The sequence below is a fragment of the Monodelphis domestica genome, chromosome 6, assembly GCF_027887165.1.
Source record: "Monodelphis domestica isolate mMonDom1 chromosome 6, mMonDom1.pri, whole genome shotgun sequence".
NCBI classification, from domain to species: domain Eukaryota; kingdom Metazoa; phylum Chordata; class Mammalia; order Didelphimorphia; family Didelphidae; genus Monodelphis; species Monodelphis domestica.
The window spans coordinates 716,459-733,857 of NC_077232.1; the positions used below are offsets into that span (position 1 = coordinate 716,459).

The window sequence follows — 17,399 nt, forward strand, 5'->3', positions numbered from 1 at the left end:
GGAGGAGCCCTGGGGCCCCAGACCCCGACACTGAGCCCTCTTGGGCTCCCCTTCTCACCCCCAAGGTGGGGGGTGCCTGTGCCCTGGAGCCAAGAGGAGGTGTAGGGAGGGAGGGAGAGGTGCGCCCCACCCATGGGCCCACCCCTTAGCCCAGAGTATTTATGGAGCCCCTACTGTATGCCTGGCCCACTGGCTCCCCGTGTAAGGGAGGGAGAATATGGCAGCCCGGGAAGCCCCCCGAGCCTCAGTTTCCCCATCAGTAAAATGGACCCCCCCAGCTCCCTGCCAGTTCTGAGGCCCACTTGTGCGAATCCCCAGGGACCCTCCCGCCCCGCGGCTGTCCCGTCCTGATCGGGCATGACTCAGCACGGGGAGGGAGGCCGGACGGCACGAGTGCTCGCGTGACTCAGCACTTCAGTGCCAGGAAGCCAGTCAGCAGGTTGGGGGCTCCACCCAGCCCGCTTCATGTGACCCCACCACAGCCAGACCGTGGGCTTGCCCTTCTGTTGGGGGCTGGGTGAACCCCTGGGCTTACAAACGAGAGCACCGCGTCCCCGCTCCCCCAAGGCACAGGAGTCTAGAGCGGCAGACACTCAGGCAGGAGGGGGGCGGGCGGGGGGCCATCTGACCAGCATCTGCCGGCGACCCTCCTGGTTCAGGGGCTCCCCGATGGCTCAGGTTAGGGGTCACGAGGACAGCAATCGGGGCTACGACGCCCGTGCCACTTCTAAAGGGGGGCCTCCATCCATGCCCCTGCCAGGGTGCCCAGGGCTCTTGGAGCTGCCATTCTGGGCCTTCACGGTCCCCCTGCCGGCCCTCTCCCTGGCCTTCCCTGGGCCCTGGGTCTCCTCCTCCCGGCCCCCTCGTGGGCTTCAGTCAGCTTGGCCACTAGGTAGCCAGCTGGACTCCTCCTGCAGGAAGCCTTCCCGAGCTGCTCCTCTGGGGATGGGGAGGGCAGAGCCCAGCTCGCTGGGAGATTCCATCCAGTGTCTGCCTCAGTTTACAGAATCCCTTTCCTTGCGGCTTCCACAGAAGCCTAGCTTAAGAACTGAGCATGAGGGTGGGTTCATGGGTGCTGGGTTCTAGTCCTGCTCCTGTCACTGGCTCCAAGGGGACCTGAACAAAGGACTTGTCCCTCTGGCTGTCCTCCCTGCGGGGAACGCTGTCCCTCTCTGTCTCTGTTTGCTGGCTTCCGCGGGGGCCCTCCGAAAATCTTGCCTTCTCCAGGAAGCCTTTCTGGATTCCTCCAAGGGCAAAGCCTTGCCTTGTGAGTGAGGCAGCGACGGGCCTGGACATCTTGGATGGCCCTCGATGGTCCCGGGCAGCTCCCATTGGGGGGGCTGGAAGGGGAAGGGCTGCCCCCGAAGGTCCAAGGAGCTGCCTGGGCTGTAAGAGGCGCCGCGACAAGCCCTGAAGACTTGCTTCAGCCAATGTTGCGAGGAGGGGCCAGAACCCACCGGGAGGCCCCGGGCTGCCGTGTGTAAAGGCTGGCAGAGACCCTGATCCGAGGCCAGCGAGAGCCCCCTTCTCTGCTCGCCCAGCATCGTGGCATGGATTCAGGCGACGGCTCGGGCCCGGGAACAAAGCGCTTGTCCAGCATGACTGGCCCAGCTCGCAGCTCTGCAACAGGGCTTTATGGTACACGTATGGCTCTCCCTTTGGCTCTTACGGCTCTGTTCCCTGACAGGTGAGGAAACTGAGGCCCCAGAGGGACATAGACTCGGCCAAGGCCACCCAGCTACGCGGCTCCCTGCGGACCCCGGGATCCGAGCCTCATCTGGGTCAGTGCCAAGACTGAAATCTGGCTGGGGAGGGGACAGCTGGTCCTGCCCTCAGGGAGCTCACACCCACACAGGGCTGGCTGTGCCTACAGAGAGGTGACTGGGAACTGGGTCTGGGGTGGAAAGGGAGCCAGCCCAGGCTTCCCCTGGGGCCGGACACCCACAGAGCCTTGGGCCAGCCCGGCCTGGGTCCTGGGCACTGCCCGGCGACCATTCCACCAGGTGGAGATCCTTATAGGAAAGCCCATCCCGTGGTGGGCTGGGGTGGGCCAGCCTGGGATCTGGGCCGGGCACAGGGGCTGCTGCCCCTTCCTAGTGGGCTTCTCCCTGCCCTGGTCCTCTGCAGGGAGGGCCAGCTTCTGCCCAGAGCCCAGCTGCCCCAGGGACTGCAGCACTCGATGCTGTGCCATCTGGCCACGCTGCCCACCTCTCCCCCTTTCGTGGTCACCCAGGCCAGGCTCACCCATCTGTCCCTGGCATTCCCTGGCCAGGCGTTTGAAGCTGCTCCCAAGGTGCCCTTAAAAGGATTCTTCTTGCTCCTCCCTGCTGGCACAGGGGCACCCTCTACATGGCCTAAGCAGGCAGGGGGGCTCTGCCCTGCTGCCAGACCCCCTGAAGATCTGGGGCGTCCAGGAAGCCTTCCACGGTTCAGCTAAGCTCATGCACCTGGAAAAAACACTGACTTCCCTCTGAGTGGAGACTCAGTGAAACTCCATCACTTGCTGATTATCTGATGCTTGGCCGGTCTCTTTAGCCTCGGCTTCTTCATCTGTGGAATGGGCATCCCACCTTTACCCTTTGTTGTCTCCTAGGGCTGGAGGGAGGGAGGAAGGAAGGAAGGAGGGAGGAAAGAGAAGAAGGGAGGAAGAAAGAAAGGAGAAAGATATCAGGAAGGAAGGAAGGAAGGAAGGAAGGAAGGAAGGAAGGAAGGAAGGAAGGAAGGAAGGAAGGAAGGAAGGAAGGAGGGAAGGAAAGGAGGGAGGGAGGGAGGGAGGAAGGAAGGAAGGAAGGAAGGAAGGAGGGAGGGAGGAAAGAGAAGAAGGGAGGAAGAAAGAAAGAAAGGAGAAAGATATCAGAAAGAAAGGAAGGAAGAAAGAAAGGAAGGAAGGAAGGAAGGAAGGAAGGAAGGAAGGAAGGAAGGAAGGAAGGAAGGAAGAAAGGAAGGAAGGAAGGAAGGAAGGAAGGAAGGAAGGAAGGAAGGAGGGAGGAAAAAAGGAAGGAAGGAGGGAGGAAAGAAGGAAGGAAGGAAGGAGGGAGGAAAGAAGGAAGGAAGGAGGAAGGAAGGGAGGAAGGAAGGGAAGGAGGGAGGGAGGGAGGGAGGGAGGGAAGGAAGGAAGGAAGAAAGGAAGGAAGGAAGGAAGGAAGGAAGGAAGGAAGGAAGGAAGGAAGGAAGGAAGGAAGGAAGGAAGGAAAGAAGGAAGGAAGGAAGGGAAGGAGGAAGCCACAGGCCTGTTTCATGGAGGTCTTTCCCAAGCCCCAGGAGACTAAGAGATCCAGGAGGACATGGACAGCACCCAGCGTGTGGGGTTGGGATTCAAAAGGTGATTGGGGAGGAGGGGAGTGAGATGGCTCAGTGGATAGAGAGCCAGGCCTGGAAATGGGAGATACCGGGTTCAAATCTGGCCTGAGACACTTCCTAGCTGGGTGACCCTGGGCAAGTCACTTCACCCCATTGCCTGGCCCTCACCAATCTTGCCTTGGAAGCAATAGTATTGTTCTGTGTGGGATGAAGTAGAAGACCACCCACCCACCTTAGAATGACAAACCTGGAGTCAGAGAATGGACAGTAGAAGATGCAGGCTTTGTTCTTCCTCATGAGTAAGGGGCGCTCCCTAATGGCACTGCCCATGGCACGGGCGCAGACACGAGCATTTTGTCGATCCCTGACACAAGACCCCCTCCCTTCCGCCAATAGCCCACAGTCTGGGGACCGGAAATCTACCCAGTCAGAAAGCAACAAGCTCCAGAGCAGAAGCTTCACGGGCTCTTGGGGTGGGGTGTGGAGAGGCAGCAGTGGCCACTCTTGGGACTGCTAAAGGTCAGGGGAGAGAAGGAGGCAGGAGAGCGCAATGGTTTGCCTTCCTGAGCTAGGGGGCCTCCCGACTCACTAGGCCTGTGGCCCTGGCAGACGGCCTGGAGGTCCTCTCGCGGACAGGAGCAGAGGATCTCTTCTCTCTCCACACAATTCCAGGAGAGAAGGTGGTCGGGGCCTTGGAGCTGGAGGGAACCCAAGAGATGGTCCCCGAGGCCAGGGGCTCCCAAGGGGGCCCTCGGCGCTCGGGCCTGTTTCACAATGACCCGGGGACAGGATTTGGCGAAGTCCCCAAGGGCAGGCTGGGGCTCGGCTCTTAAGGAAGGAGCCCGCTGCTCGAGTCAATGTTCGGGACTCGCTCTTGGGCTCCCGAAGCTCCGGGATCCAAGGCGTCCGGCCCTTCCTCCCTGCCCCCCCCATGGGTCCTTCCCGGAAGGGCGGCTCTTTGAGGATCAGGATGAGGCCCAAGAAGCCACGTTTTCCACGTCGTCTCGTGGCTTCTAGAGGAGCAGCAGAGAAAGGCTGTTCCAGGCACTCTTCTGCTCTGAGAAGCGCCTCTTTTGGGCCTCGTCCAGCCGCCGCTCGGCCAGGAGCCAAGGCCACGCGGGGCGGCCTGACTCGTCCGTGGCCGGAGCCGTGGGCCCCTGCACGCTCGGGCTCAGGCCCTGAGTCGGAGGGTGTGCCTGGGCCCAGCGGCCGTCCCTTCACCCAGGCGCAGGGCTGGGGCCGGAGGGGGAGATGGAGGCGGCCCGCTGAGGGGAGTCTCCAGGCCTCGGAAGCGAGCCACGGAGGCGAGCCACGGAGGCAAGGACGTGGCCCTTCCGGAGGCGAGTCTTCCGTGCCCAAGAAGGCCTCTTCTGGGTCGCCATCAGAGAAGGGAGGCCCGTGGAAGCGCCGCCGCCCCTCTGTGGCTGGGAGGCCCCACAGGCGAAGGGACAGCTGCCCCGGCCAGCGTGAGGACCGGCTTCGGCCGACCCCAACCTCCAAAGCTCGTCCCAAAGACGCTTCAGAAGGTGCCAGGCTTCAGAAGGTGCCAGGCTGGGGGGCCGAAGCGCCACAGAGTCCCCGGGGCCGGGGGCGGGGCCAGCATGGGGCCCACACCAAGCACACGCCCACGGGCCTGCCCATTGGCAGGTGATCTGGCCGCGGGCATGGCACCTCCGCCTCGGGCTCTCAGGCTGGGCCCCGCTGGGGGGGGCGCACAAACCCACCCACCACCCTGGGGGAGGGCCAGAGGGGGCTGGGAAGGTGGAGGGGCTCCCGACCCGCAGGCAGGAGAGGGGGCTGGGGAGTCTCCTGCCTGGGCATGCGGGGGGGCCCTGCGCAAGCACGTACCCCTCCCACCCCCCAGAGATGCACCTGCCAGAGCGTGTGCAAGTGCGCGTGCGCCCGTGTGACTTTCTCTCTGCCCCGCCTCCGAGCCCGGCCCCGCCCCACGCTCGGGTTAAGGCTGGCTCCGCGGCACGTGATCACCGAAACCTCCCCAGGCATCAGCTGACCAGGGCCCCAAACCCGGCCTGATCCGCCGACGAAGGGACAGACGGGCAGATCCTCTTGTCGGTCGTCGCCGCCGCGGCTTTCTGCAGCGCCAGCATCGTCGCCGCCGCAGCCGCCGCAGCCGCCGCCGCCACAGCAGCCATGCAGCCTCCCAGGCTACGCCTCCTCCTGCTTCTGCTGTGCGGAGCCGCCGCGCTCCTGGAGCCTGCCAGCGCCCTGATCAGGTGACACCCTGGAGGGGCCCTCGGGAGGACAGCCGGGGCCCCGGGGGGGGGGGTGTCGGTGAGGAGGTCGGGAGTCCCCGCTGGGAGCGCGCCCCCCCCCCGCCTCAGTTTCCTTCTCTGTAGGGAGGCGCGGCAGCCCGTGTCCCGTCCTCCACCCTCGCGCTCCCCCGACCCGGCCTTAGGGTTAGGCTCCGGGAGCCCCCGGAGGCCCTGAGGAGTGCTCCGCCCCGACTCCCCGCTGCTCCCCTGCCCAGGCCCGCCGCCGCTCCTTGTAAACAGGAGCCCTTCCCCCCTTCCCTGGCACCCTCAGAGCCCTGGCCCTGCTGCCAGAGTCTGAGCTGGAGCCTCTGTGCCCGCGGGGGGGGGGGGGGGGGGGTTACCGGGCCGGCACCCTCCCTAGGGCAGGGCCTGGGAAACCTCCCGTGATCCGAGCCAGCCCGGTGACCTTGAGCCCCCCCTTCCCCCAGAATTCCCCTGCACAAGGGCAAGTCCATCCGCCAGACCTTGAGGGAGATGGCCGATAAGCCCCTGGAGCTGCCCACGGCCCAGGAGGCTGCCATGAAGTACGCGCTGGGCTTTGCACCGGGCCAGCCCACCCCCGAGATACTCAAGAACTACATGGATGTGAGTACCCCCCCCCCAGGTGGCCCCGGGCCTTGAGGCCTCCTTAGCCCACAGCTGCAGAAGCTGACAGGTGGAGAAACTGAGGCACGGAGGTGCCCAAGAGAGGGGGAGCCCCTGGGTCAGGGCCATCTCCTCTGCCCTCCCCGATAGGGGCTTCTTGCAGCCCCTGTGAACCTGGGGGCCCTGGCCGGTTGCCCCGTAAGGGAAAGGACCAGCCTTGATGACCCGCTGCTGCTGCCCCTTCCCCTTCCCCCCCCAGGCTCAGTACTACGGAAGCATCGGCATCGGCACCCCGCCCCAGGTATTCACCGTGGTCTTCGACACCGGCTCCTCCAACCTCTGGGTCCCGTCTGCCCGCTGCAGCAAGTGGGACATAGCCTGCTGTGAGTCCCCCCCCCCCCCCCCTGCCACAGGCAGCATCTATCCAGGGAAACCTGGGGTCCAGTTGTGCCCCAGGAGCCCCCAGGCTGGGAGGACAGGAGGAGGAGCCCCCAGGAGCCCCCAGACTGGGAGGAGAAGAGGAGGGGCCCCGGGAGCCCCCAGACTGGGAGGACAGGAGGGGGCCCCCAGGAGCCCCCAGACTGGGAGGACAGGAGGAGGGGCCCCCAGGAGCCCCCAGACTGGGAGGACAGGAGGGGGCCCCCAGGAGCCCCCAGACTGGGAGGACAGGAGGGGGCCCCCAGGAGCCCCCAGACTGGGAGGAGAAGAGGAGGGGCCCCGGGAGCCCCCAGACTGGGAGGACAGGAGGGGCCCCGGGAGCCCCCAGACTGGGAGGAGAAGAGGAGGGGCCCCGGGAGCCCCCAGACTGGGAGGAGAAGAGGAGGGGCCCCGGGAGCCCCCAGACTGGGAGGACAGGAGGGGGCCCCCAGGCTGGGAGGACAGGAGGAGGGGCCCCCAGGAGCCCCCAGACTGGGAGGACAGGAGGGGGCCCCCAGGAGCCCCCAGACTGGGAGGACAGGAGGGGGCCCCCAGGCTGGGAGGACAGGAGGGGGCCCCCAGGAGCCCCCAGACTGGGAGGAGAAGAGGAGGGGCCCGGGAGCCCCCAGACTGGGAGGACAGGAGGGGCCCCGGGAGCCCCCAGACTGGGAGGACAGGAGGGGGCCCCCAGGCTGGGAGGACAGGAGGGGGCCCCCAGGCTGGGAGGACAGGAGGGGGCCCCGGGAGCCCCCAGACTGGGAGGAGAAGAGGAGGGGCCCCGGGAGCCCCCAGACTGGGAGGACAGGAGGGGGCCCCCAGGCTGGGAGGACAGGAGGGGGCCCCCAGGCTGGGAGGACAGGAGGGGGCCCCGGGAGCCCCCAGACTGGGAGGAGAAGAGGAGGGGCCCCGGGAGCCCCCAGACTGGGAGGACAGGAGGGGGCCCCCAGGCTGGGAGGACAGGAGGGGGCCCCCAGGAGCCCCCAGACTGGGAGGACAGGAGGGGGCCCCCAGGCTGGGAGGACAGGAGGGGGTCCCCAGGCTGGGAGGACAGGAGGGGGCCCCCAGGCTGGGAGGACAGGAGGGGGCCCCGGGAGCCCCCAGACTGGGAGGAGAAGAGGAGGGGCCCCGGGAGCCCCCAGACTGGGAGGACAGGAGGAGGGGCCCCCAGGAGCCCCCAGACTGGGAGGACAGGAGGAGGGGCCCCCAGGAGCCCCCAGGCTGGGAGGACAGGAGGGGGCCCCCAGGCTGGGAGGAGAAGAGGAGGGGCCCCAGGAGCCCCCAGACTGGGAGGACAGGAGGAGGAGCCCCCAGGAGCCCCCCCGGCTGGCACTGTGGCCTCAGTGACCCTGGGTCAGATCTGTACCAAGGGGCTACCAAGGCTTGGACTTGGGCCTCCCCCTTCAGCCCTGCTGCCCCCATCTTCAAGCTCGCCAGCCACTGGTGGCAGGGTCTCCCCACAACCAGTCTGGGGCGGGGCTGGCCTCAGGTTCACCCCTCTGGCGGGGGAGTTTGCCTGCCGGCACCTCCTTTCCTGTCCCCGACTGTCCCTGTTGTGCAGGGATGGAAGCCTCCCTGCCCTGGGGGGCAGCAGGGTTCCGGGTGAACCTGTTCTCGCCTCCCCAGGCCTCACCTCCCACCCCTGCCCACGGCCTTGTGCCAGGCCTCGGGAGCTGTGTGACGCCATCAGGGAAGTGGCTGCAGGGCCTCTGTCTGGGGCGGGCAGCGTGGGGCCCCCTGGGTTCCGGCCCTTCCCCAGGGAGAAGGGGGCGCGCTGGCACGTCGCCCCTGAGGCCCCGTGTCCCCTCTGCCCAGGGTTTCACCACCGATACAAGGCAGAGAAGTCCAGCACTTACGTGGAGAATGGAACCAGCTTCGCCATCCACTACGGCTCAGGCAGCCTTTCGGGATTCCTGAGTGAAGACACCGTCACGGTGAGGCCCCAGAGCCAGGCCCAGGGGTGCCACGAGGGCAGGGAGCAGCCTCAGAGGGGCAAGGAGGTGGATTGGCCAGAGGACGGCGGGGATCCTCGCTGAACTCGGCCTCGTTGGTACGGGGCAGGCTGGGGGCGGCCCGGCCCCATGGCATGGTCTGGAGTGGTTGGGGCCAGGCCGGACGCCCGCTGTGATGACCCTTGGTGACCTCAGTTTCTCCATCTGTAAAATGAGGGGTTTGCACTGCCCCCCCCCCAGTAAGGTAGCTCAGTTGGGGCCCTGCAGGCACTGGGCCTTCCCAATGTGACTCAGTTTCCCCTGTGCCCAGGGCTGTTGGCTCCCTTCTGTTCTCACAATTACCAGGATGGTATCAGGGCAGAGAGAGGAGGGGGAGGAGATCTTAGGGCAGTTTGGGGTCCGGGACCCGGTCTGGGGCTCAGGCCTCCCACCTGGAAAAGGCCGGCTGGGCCCCCACAAGAGCTCCAGCCTCAGGCTGGTTGCCCATCTCCCTCCTGATTGGGGTGCCTCAGTCCCCATCATCTGGCCACATCCTGCCCAGCCTCAGCTTCCTGTGTCTCAGGGCCACAGCCGGGCCGGGCTCCAGGATGGAGGGCGTCCCAGCCTGGGAGGTTTCTGCCTCTGAGCCTTTGGGGTTCCCCCTGTCCGGGCTGCTCTTTCCTGCCAGGCCTGAGGGAGGCCCTGGAAAGCCCCTCCCCCCGGGACGAGAGGCAGAGAAGAGGGCGAAGCACAGCAGGCACCTTGCTTGCTCTTTCTGCCTTAGAATTATACGGGGTCCCTGGACTGGGGGTCACCCAGCTCGGAAGCGTCTGAGGCCACAGGGGAACCCGGGACCTCCTAGGACTGGCTCTCGGTGCCCCTGCAGCGTCCTTTCCCAAACCCTCTTGGGGAGAGACATGGGAGGAGGGGGCGATGGTCCCATTTACAGATGGGCAGACCGAGGCCCCGCGGGGCGGCGTGGGGGAGCCTGCAGGGGGAGCAGGGCTGAGTCCTGTGGCCCGGCGCCCCTCAGATCCCCTTCGGCTCGGAGGCCTCGGGAGACCAGGCCATGGCGATTACGCATCAGACCTTTGGGGAAGCCGTCAAGCAGCCCGGCATCACCTTCATCGCCGCCAAGTTCGATGGCATCCTGGGCATGGGCTTCCCGCGCATCTCCGTGGACGGCGTCCTGCCAGTCTTTGACAACCTCATGAAACAGAAGCTGGTGGAGAAGAATGTGTTTTCCTTCTATCTGAACAGGTCGGTGCCTGTCCAGAGTGCCCCCCCGGGGGATGCTGGGAGCTCTGCTCCTGGGGGGGGGCTCTGTTCCAGGGGGGAGGGGCCTTCTTCTGTGACTGGCATCTGGCTGGCTGGCTGGGCTGCCCTCTCATCCCCTCCCCCCTTCTCCCTTGTTCTCTCCCCCTCAGTGACTCTTTCCCCGCCCTCCCCAGTGAATCTTTCCGCCCCCTCCTGCCTCCCCCCGCTCTCTGGGGAGGCTCTCTCTTCCCGCTGCCATCCCTCCTGGGGGCTCCCCGGCTGCGCGCTGTGGCCCCAGGGAGGCAGGGCCGGCACTGAAGTGGGTGGCGGCGGCGGGGCCTGGGGGAGTCTGGAGAAGGGGCTGGGGGCGAGCCTGCCCTGCCCCCCACGGGTGCGGCTGGCTGAGGCCTGCTCCCCGTGCAGGAACCCCACTGCTCAGCCCGGGGGGGAGCTGCTGTTCGGAGGCACCGACCCCAAGTACTACCAGGGGGACTTCACCTACCTCAACGTCACGAGAAAGGCCTACTGGCAAGTGCACATGGACAAGTGAGTGCCGGGCCAGGGCCAGGGGGGCGGGGAGGGGGCCGCCCGGCACCCGGGGGAGCCCAGCCTTGGCGCCTTTGTGCAGGGTGACCGTGAAAGGACACACACCGCTGGTCCTGTGCGAGAACGGCTGCGAGACCATCATTGACACGGGCACCTCCCTCATCATTGGCCCCGTTGAAGAGGTCAAAGAACTGCAGAAGGCCATAGGCGCCACGCCCCTGATGCAGGGGGAGGTGAGAGGCCTCTGGACAGGGGGGGCGGCCGGGCAGGCCCCGGCCTGGCCCTGACCGCCAGCTGCCCGTCTCTCCGCAGTACATGGTCCCCTGCGAGAAGGTGCCGTCGCTCCCGCTCCTCATCTTCACTTTGGGGAACAAGAGCTTCGAGCTGACGGGCGAGCAGTACATCCTCAAGGTCAGTGGCCGCTGCGGTCTGAGCGCGCTCCTGGCTGGAGACAGCGGGGGGGGGGGGGGGGGGGTGAGGCCTTGGGCCTCAGTGATTTCCTGGCCCAGGGCAGCCAGGTGGTGGGCAAACGTTTCTTGGCTCCAGCCAGGAATACAAAAAGACCCAGGATGGGCTGCCAGGCCCGGGGGATCTCCACCAAGCGGCTTCTCTCCAGGATAAGTGGGGAGCCGTCGGGAGAGGGAGCCTGGTCAGGCCGGCCCGGTGCCCCTCGCGACGGCCTGTGACCCCTTCCCCAGGTGCAGCAAGCTGGGCAGACCCTCTGTCTGAGCGGCTTCATGGGTATGGACATCCCTCCCCCCGCGGGCCCCCTCTGGATTCTGGGCGACGTCTTCATTGGCCAGTACTACACTATGTTTGACCGGGACAACGACTGTGTGGGACTCGCTAAGGTCCGCTGACCGCCCGTCGCTGGGGGCCTCGCCATCCCTTGCCTGTCTGCTGGCGTCAGGGGGGGACTTGCTGCAGAAGAATGTTGAGAAGCCGTCGTCCCTCCACCCCAATGATGCCCAGCACCCCCTTCTGAGGGCCCCAGAGCCCCCTGCCCTCCTCTGCCACTTCTGCTCTAGTCTGAAGCTTCCAGGTCTCAGGCCCGCCTCCACCCTTCCCAGCAGGCCAGGACCAAAGGTGGTGCTGAGAGGTTTCAGTCTGGGTCCTCTCAGCCTTTGGGGAAGAGGTCAGAGGAAGAGGGAGGCTCCCTGGCCTCCAGGCCTCGGGCACCACTGCCTTGGTCCTTCAGGTGGGAAGAGCTTCGTCTCCTACTTCCCCTTAATCTGGGCTGCCCTGGGGCTAAGGGCATTCCCTCAGGGTCCCTGCCTCCAGGTCAGAATGCCCCTCCGGGCCCAGCCCCAAGAGCAGGAAGGAGGCTGCTGGGGCTTTGGGGGAGCTCAAGGCCCCAGGGAGCCCCACTCAGGATGTGAGGCTGGCACCTCAAGGTCCCCCATCAAGCCCTTTGCTTCTCCCTCACACCTGTGTTGGCAGGCAGTTGAAGTAAAAGTCTAGTTTTGGGCCCTTTTCTCCCTTGTCTGTGTGTCTGTGCGGGCCCAGTGGGGGAACAGAGTTGGGGAGTAAAGACGATAAACTGGGGGGAATGGTGATAGAAATGGGAACCTGCCCCCCCGCCTGGGTGCAGCTCTTGCAGCAACTCACTCTGGCTCTGTGTGTCTGGATAGGCTAGTGCCTTGGGCCCTTCGGGATTAGAAGGGAAGGGGCTTCCCAGTTTATCTAAAAGGATCATTGTCTAATCTGAAAGAGATTAAGAGCTGGACTAACACTGGCAAACTCCACACCCAGAATTCAGTTCAGGCTCACCCTCCTTCCAGGCATTCCCATCACCTCTTGGACCACTAATACTGTCAGAGAGAGAAGGCAGGTTGGTGTGGCACAGCTGGCTGGCTCTTCACCAACCATCCAAGGGGGGTGGGGCAGCCCAGCCCAATAGCCTCTCATTGTGTCTGTTGACTTGCCCTCACTTCTTCATTCACCCTTCTTGTGCTTATCTTGGATCCTCCTTCCTAACCTGGACCCCAGTGTAGCCTTGTTCCTACCCCCCACCAGGAACTCCCTTCTGAGCTCCAGGATGCCTCCCATCTTTGACCAGGACCACGCATACCCCCTCATCTGACTGCCTTGATCTCTCCTCCCAAGCTCCAGGAGAGAGCCATCTCCCCCTTTCCCACCCCGAAGCCTGTGACCCCCACTGACAAGACTCAGACCCCCCCCCCCCCCGACATCCCTCCCCTGAATGGCTCTGGGACTTTGTGAGTGTGTCAGGGTGATTTCTCCCCCCACCCCCTTTCAACTTTCAACTTGGTGCCAGGCATTGCCCCCACAATGCCCTTAGCTGGCTCTGGCCTCCTTGCCTCTTGGTACCTTCCCCCAGCAAAGCTGGAAGTACAGGCAGGATTAAGGAAGGAAAGGGGGCCTTGTCTGAAGGGATGAAGGGGCTTTGGCAGGGCCTGAGGGAGGGTGCCAGAGGCCTGATGACCTGGGGCTGGCCAGGGAAGCAAAGATTGGGCCTGATGGGGCAGGCAGGATTCTGGGTCGTTTTGGCTGGTTTCCGGAGGGGAGAAGAGGGAGCTCCGAGCCAGGGTCTGCCGGACAGGCTTGAACTGATGGAGGAGCTTCTGCCTTCCCTGACAAGAAGCAGGACTGCCGGCCGAGCTAGGACGGGGCCAAAGCAGCGCTCTGGGGCCCGAGAGCCGCTGTGGGGCCAAGCGTGGGCTGAGTGTGCAGAAGGGTCAGAGGAGGGTGAACGTGCCCCAGAGAGGAAGGGAACGCAGTGCCTGCTGGGAGCTAGATCGGGCCATGCTTAGCCCAGAGCCTCCTCTCACGAGGTGGGGGGTGGGCATCAGGGCCTGGATTCGAGAAGTCTTCCTGTCACGCCTGGTTCCTTGTGACTCCCCACAGGCTGTCCCCTCCCCCCCCCCCCCACGTCCTTACCAGGCTCGTTTTACTCATGAGGAAATAGAAACAAGGTGGCATGACTTGCCCCAGGGTCGCACGGCTAGTGGAGTCAGAGGTCGGATTGGAACTCGAGTCCTCCCTCCTGCCCCTTGGGGTGTGTTCCCTGGGCCCCGGCGAGTGGCCGTGGGGCATGGCGGAGCCCCCCTGCCCCGCCAGCCTCCTGCTTCCTTTCCTGCACCGAGGGGTGCCAGGAGATGACCTCGGGGCTCTCTGATCCAGTGATGGATGGCCCCGCTCTGGGCCCGGCTGGGTTTCTATTGAAATCGATCCCGGGCTGACCCTGGGGCACGCCTGCTCTTGGAGGGGAAGATGGATGGCCACCCTGGCCTCCTGGGTGCCGGGCCCCGGGGCTGGGGGGAGCCCTTGAGGGCCGCCACCGGGACTCCAGAGCCACCTGGAGAATATTCTCTTTCTTTGGGGAGGAAGAAGAATGGGCCGTAAAAGTGTCCGGCCTCGGCCTGGGCGCCTCTGAAATCCGATCTGAGGCAGCCCCTTCCGAGGCCTGTTTGGGGCCGTGACCTGCGCCGCCTCCTCCTGGGAGGGGGGAGTATGGGGGAGGGGGCCCTGCAAGGCGAGCAGAGACCAGAACCCCACTTCCTCTCCCCCCTAAACCCCTCGCCCCATCAGACTCACCCCAGGCCGGGCCAGAGCCAGTGAGGGCCCCCCAGGAGAGTCTCCCCTCCTGGCCCCCCCACATCCTGCTCCTATTCCCCTGGGGCGACCCCGAGGGCACAGATAAATCAGCAGAAGGGAAAGGGGGGCCCAGGGGAGCATCCAGGAGGACTCTCCGAAGGAGGAGGAGCCGGGGGGTGCCTTGCCTGTCCCGCCAGGCCCCAGGAAGCAGAACCAGGGAACGTGGCAGTGGGCCAGGGGCTGGAATGGGCCTCCGTTCTTTCCTGGACGGGGCCCAAAGGCAGAGAGGGTGTCCCAGCGACACCCCGGCCGGTCAGGGGCCGACTCCAGAGGCCGGATCGCTTTCATCTGAAGGGGGTGGGGAGGGAAAGGAAACTCAGTGGTCAGGCTCCAATGAAGCTCTGCCTGAGAGGAGGCAGCCAGGCCCCAGGTCCACTGGGAGAGCCCAGGTTGAGGATTGGGGGATGGCCTGGTCCCACCTGGGTCCTAAGAAGGTCCGTTGGGTGCTGCCCAAGGGATGGGCTGGACAGGAGGGAGCCTGGCCTAATGGTCCACACAGGAGGTGAAGAGAGGCCCACTGGTGTGAGTGCACAAAGAGGACTGTTCGCACCACTGTGGGCAGCTGACTGGACATGAGGTCCAAGGAAAAGGCCAGGCCCCACCAACAGTTACCCAAGGGCTCAGTGGGGCAAGGACCACCTCCCCCCCAAGTTCAAACGTTGTCTCCCGTGCCTCAGTTTCCCTGATCTGTAAAATTGGGGGGGCCCTCTGAGACCTCTATTAGCTCTGAACCGACGATCTTTGGTTGTTGCTGACTCTGGGGAGGGCCCTTGGCAGAGAGAGAGTGATGGGGGGCAAGAAGGGGCACAGTCCTGGTGGCTGGGCACCCAGAGGGTGTCCCCACAGGATCGGAACTAACCCTGCTCTCAGGGCCCTCTCACCACCTCCCCAGCCTGGTGTCTCTGCTGCCCATTGGGGCTGGGGAGGGCTGTCGGGGCTCTGGCAGCATGAGAGGTGGCACCCCTGAGGTCATGGGCCTCCTGCTTTGTCTTACAGCTGGGGAAACTGAGCCCCAGCAGGACAGGCCCTGGGTACACAGGGAGGGAGGCTCAGGCCAGCCAAGAGTCTGGCCACACCTGAGAGCCTGCAAAGGGGAGGCTGGGGCTTTGTATGTTCTCGTAGGGTATTGATGGCGAACCTACAGCACAGGTGCCAAAGACGGCCCGAAGAATACTCTCTGGGCAGGTGGCCACCCTCCCCCCACCCCAGAGCTCCTCACTAGAAAGGCAGGACTCAGGTGGAGCTGCTCCCCTCCCCCTCCTTACCCTTCCTCCCTTCTCCTCTGCCCAGCAGCCAATGGGAGCTCACAATGGGAAAGTGGGGCAGCTCACAGGGGGCAGAGCTGGAGGGAAGAGGAGCCCTTGAGCCACTCCCCTCCCCCTCTCTACACTAGCTTCCCCCACTTCTCTGCTCAGCAGCCCAATAGGTGGGCTTCCTCCTTCCCCTGGGTAAGGGGGTCAGGGTGGGGCCTAGTCCCTGGGGGGGAGGGGTGAAGGGGCCCGGAACTCCATCTCTAAAAGGTTCCCCATCTTTGGCCTAGAAAGCCTGCAAGGCAGCCCAAGATGCTGGAGCAGGACAGGTAGGACCAGCCCGGATCAGCCTCCAGGTCTGGGTCTCAGCACTGTTACCCCCACTTTAGCCGAGAGGTTGCAGAGACCGGAGTCCTGTCTGGGCATGCAGAGATCTGAGTTCAGGGTTCAGCCACATCCAACGACCAGCCCCAGAGGCAAGGCTGGCCGGAGTTTGCACCCTCCTTTATGGGGGATGACCCTGTGCTTCAGAGCCAAGAAGGCTCAGCCAGCCTGGCATAAGGAATGCTTGTTGACTGACTAAGGGACCGACCATCCATCCCTCTGCCGAGGGGGAAGGCTGGGGCTCGGGTCCTGCCACCCAAGATGGCTGTCTCCGAGCTGCTCCTTCCTGGGGCCGGGGTGGGGGTGGCCACTGGGCTCTCTCTGCCCTCCCCCTCCCCTGAATCCCCTCCCTTCTCCTCCTCCCCCCTCTCTCAGCCCTGAGCCCCGCCCCTTTCCCATCCCGAGGTCTGCGGGGAACCCTGGAGGACCCATTTGCAGAAGAGTGCTGAGAAGGCCCAGAAGGTCCCAGGCCTGGGGGTGGTGGGGGTGCCTGTGGGCAGGGAAGGAAGGCCCCAGGCATTTGTCATTCTGGGTGTCTGGCATGGCTTCTGGGGCTTCACTGACACGGACCCCCAACACCCTGGGGGGTTTGGGTTCTTAATGTCATCCCACTTTACAGGTGAGTAAACTGAGGCAGGCAGCAGACTTGCCACATTGGAGTCTCCTGATTTCAGGGCCCGCTCTGGGGGCTGCAGCTCCCCCTAGTGGCCTCGAGGGACATGACTCTGTGGCAGGGTGGGGGCGGGGGGCTATTCTCGATCCTCTGGCTGCTGGTCAGGGTTCGGGGTGACACAATAGGGTTCCGCCCCTCCCCCCAGTTTTCCTCCTGACTCCCCTGATTTCTCTACTCCCCTTTCCAGCCCCCTTTTCTGGAAGAGAGACAGAGGCAGACACACATAGAAGAAGGTACTTGGGATTGGCAGGGAAGGAGAAGGGAAGAAGAGTGTATCTGGAGGGGTTTCAAGGCTTCAGCCATTAATGCCCGTCTATTAAGGTCCTGCTATGTGCTCAGTGCAGGTTAGCCAGGCGAGGCAGCAGCGCATCCCTGCTTGCTTTGTTAGCCTAGAGGAGGCCAGAAGAGTCTGGTTGTCTCTACAAGGCCTTGAGCAGGCAGAGTGGGCACACACACACACACACACACACACGCACACACACGCACACGCACACGCACTCACACACAGACACACATACATACTCACACACACAGACACACAATCACACACACACACGCACACGCACACGCACTCACACTCACAGATGCATACCGACACAACATACACACACACAGACACACACACGCACACACACAGACATCCAACATTTACTCTTACTTCCCCAAGAATGCCTCCCGTCTCTCAGAGCTGTAGCTGCCAGGAGGGCTTGTGCCAAAGCTGGGAGACACATGCGTCCCTCAGGAACCAGGCTCTGAGGTGAGAATTGAGTACCAGGGAGCCTCTGGGCTTGAGGGCTGCTGCTCCCAGGTGGGTTCACATGGCTAAATGTTCCCTGCTCTACACGAGCATCTTCTCACCATTGGGGGGGGGGGGGGTTGGAGGGTCTTGGGAAGTTGGGAAGCCTCTTGACCTGCCCTCGACCACTATAACAGAGGGTCAGAAATGGGCAATGATGGGAACGTCTTGCCCCCTGCCCTCTGCCTGCACCCACCATTGCAGCCCCCCACCTTTGCCAACAATGGGTGGAGATATTTGCTGGCGGGTCTCCCCTTCATCACCAAATCGATGCAGCCCCTCCTCCCATGGAGCCATGCCCTTTGCTCAAGGAGAGAAACAGACAGAAAAGTGCCCACACATCCTGGGCACTAGGCCAGCTACGCCAAGCTC

General features: G+C 64.4%; 1 protein-coding gene across 1 annotated transcript; it reads left to right on the forward strand.

The window, feature by feature from the left end:
* Positions 1-4,219: 4,219 nt before the first annotated feature.
* CTSD (cathepsin D) lies at positions 4,220-11,781 on the forward strand. Its single transcript, XM_056801120.1, has 9 exons — positions 4,220-5,534; positions 6,002-6,158; positions 6,418-6,541; positions 8,388-8,506; positions 9,537-9,763; positions 10,184-10,306; positions 10,389-10,539; positions 10,619-10,717; positions 11,005-11,781. Exons 1-9 carry the CDS (start codon positions 5,452-5,454, stop codon positions 11,164-11,166), a joined length of 1,245 nt encoding a protein of 414 aa, XP_056657098.1. The 5' UTR covers positions 4,220-5,451; the 3' UTR covers positions 11,167-11,781.
* The last annotated feature ends 5,618 nt before the right edge of the window (positions 11,782-17,399 follow it).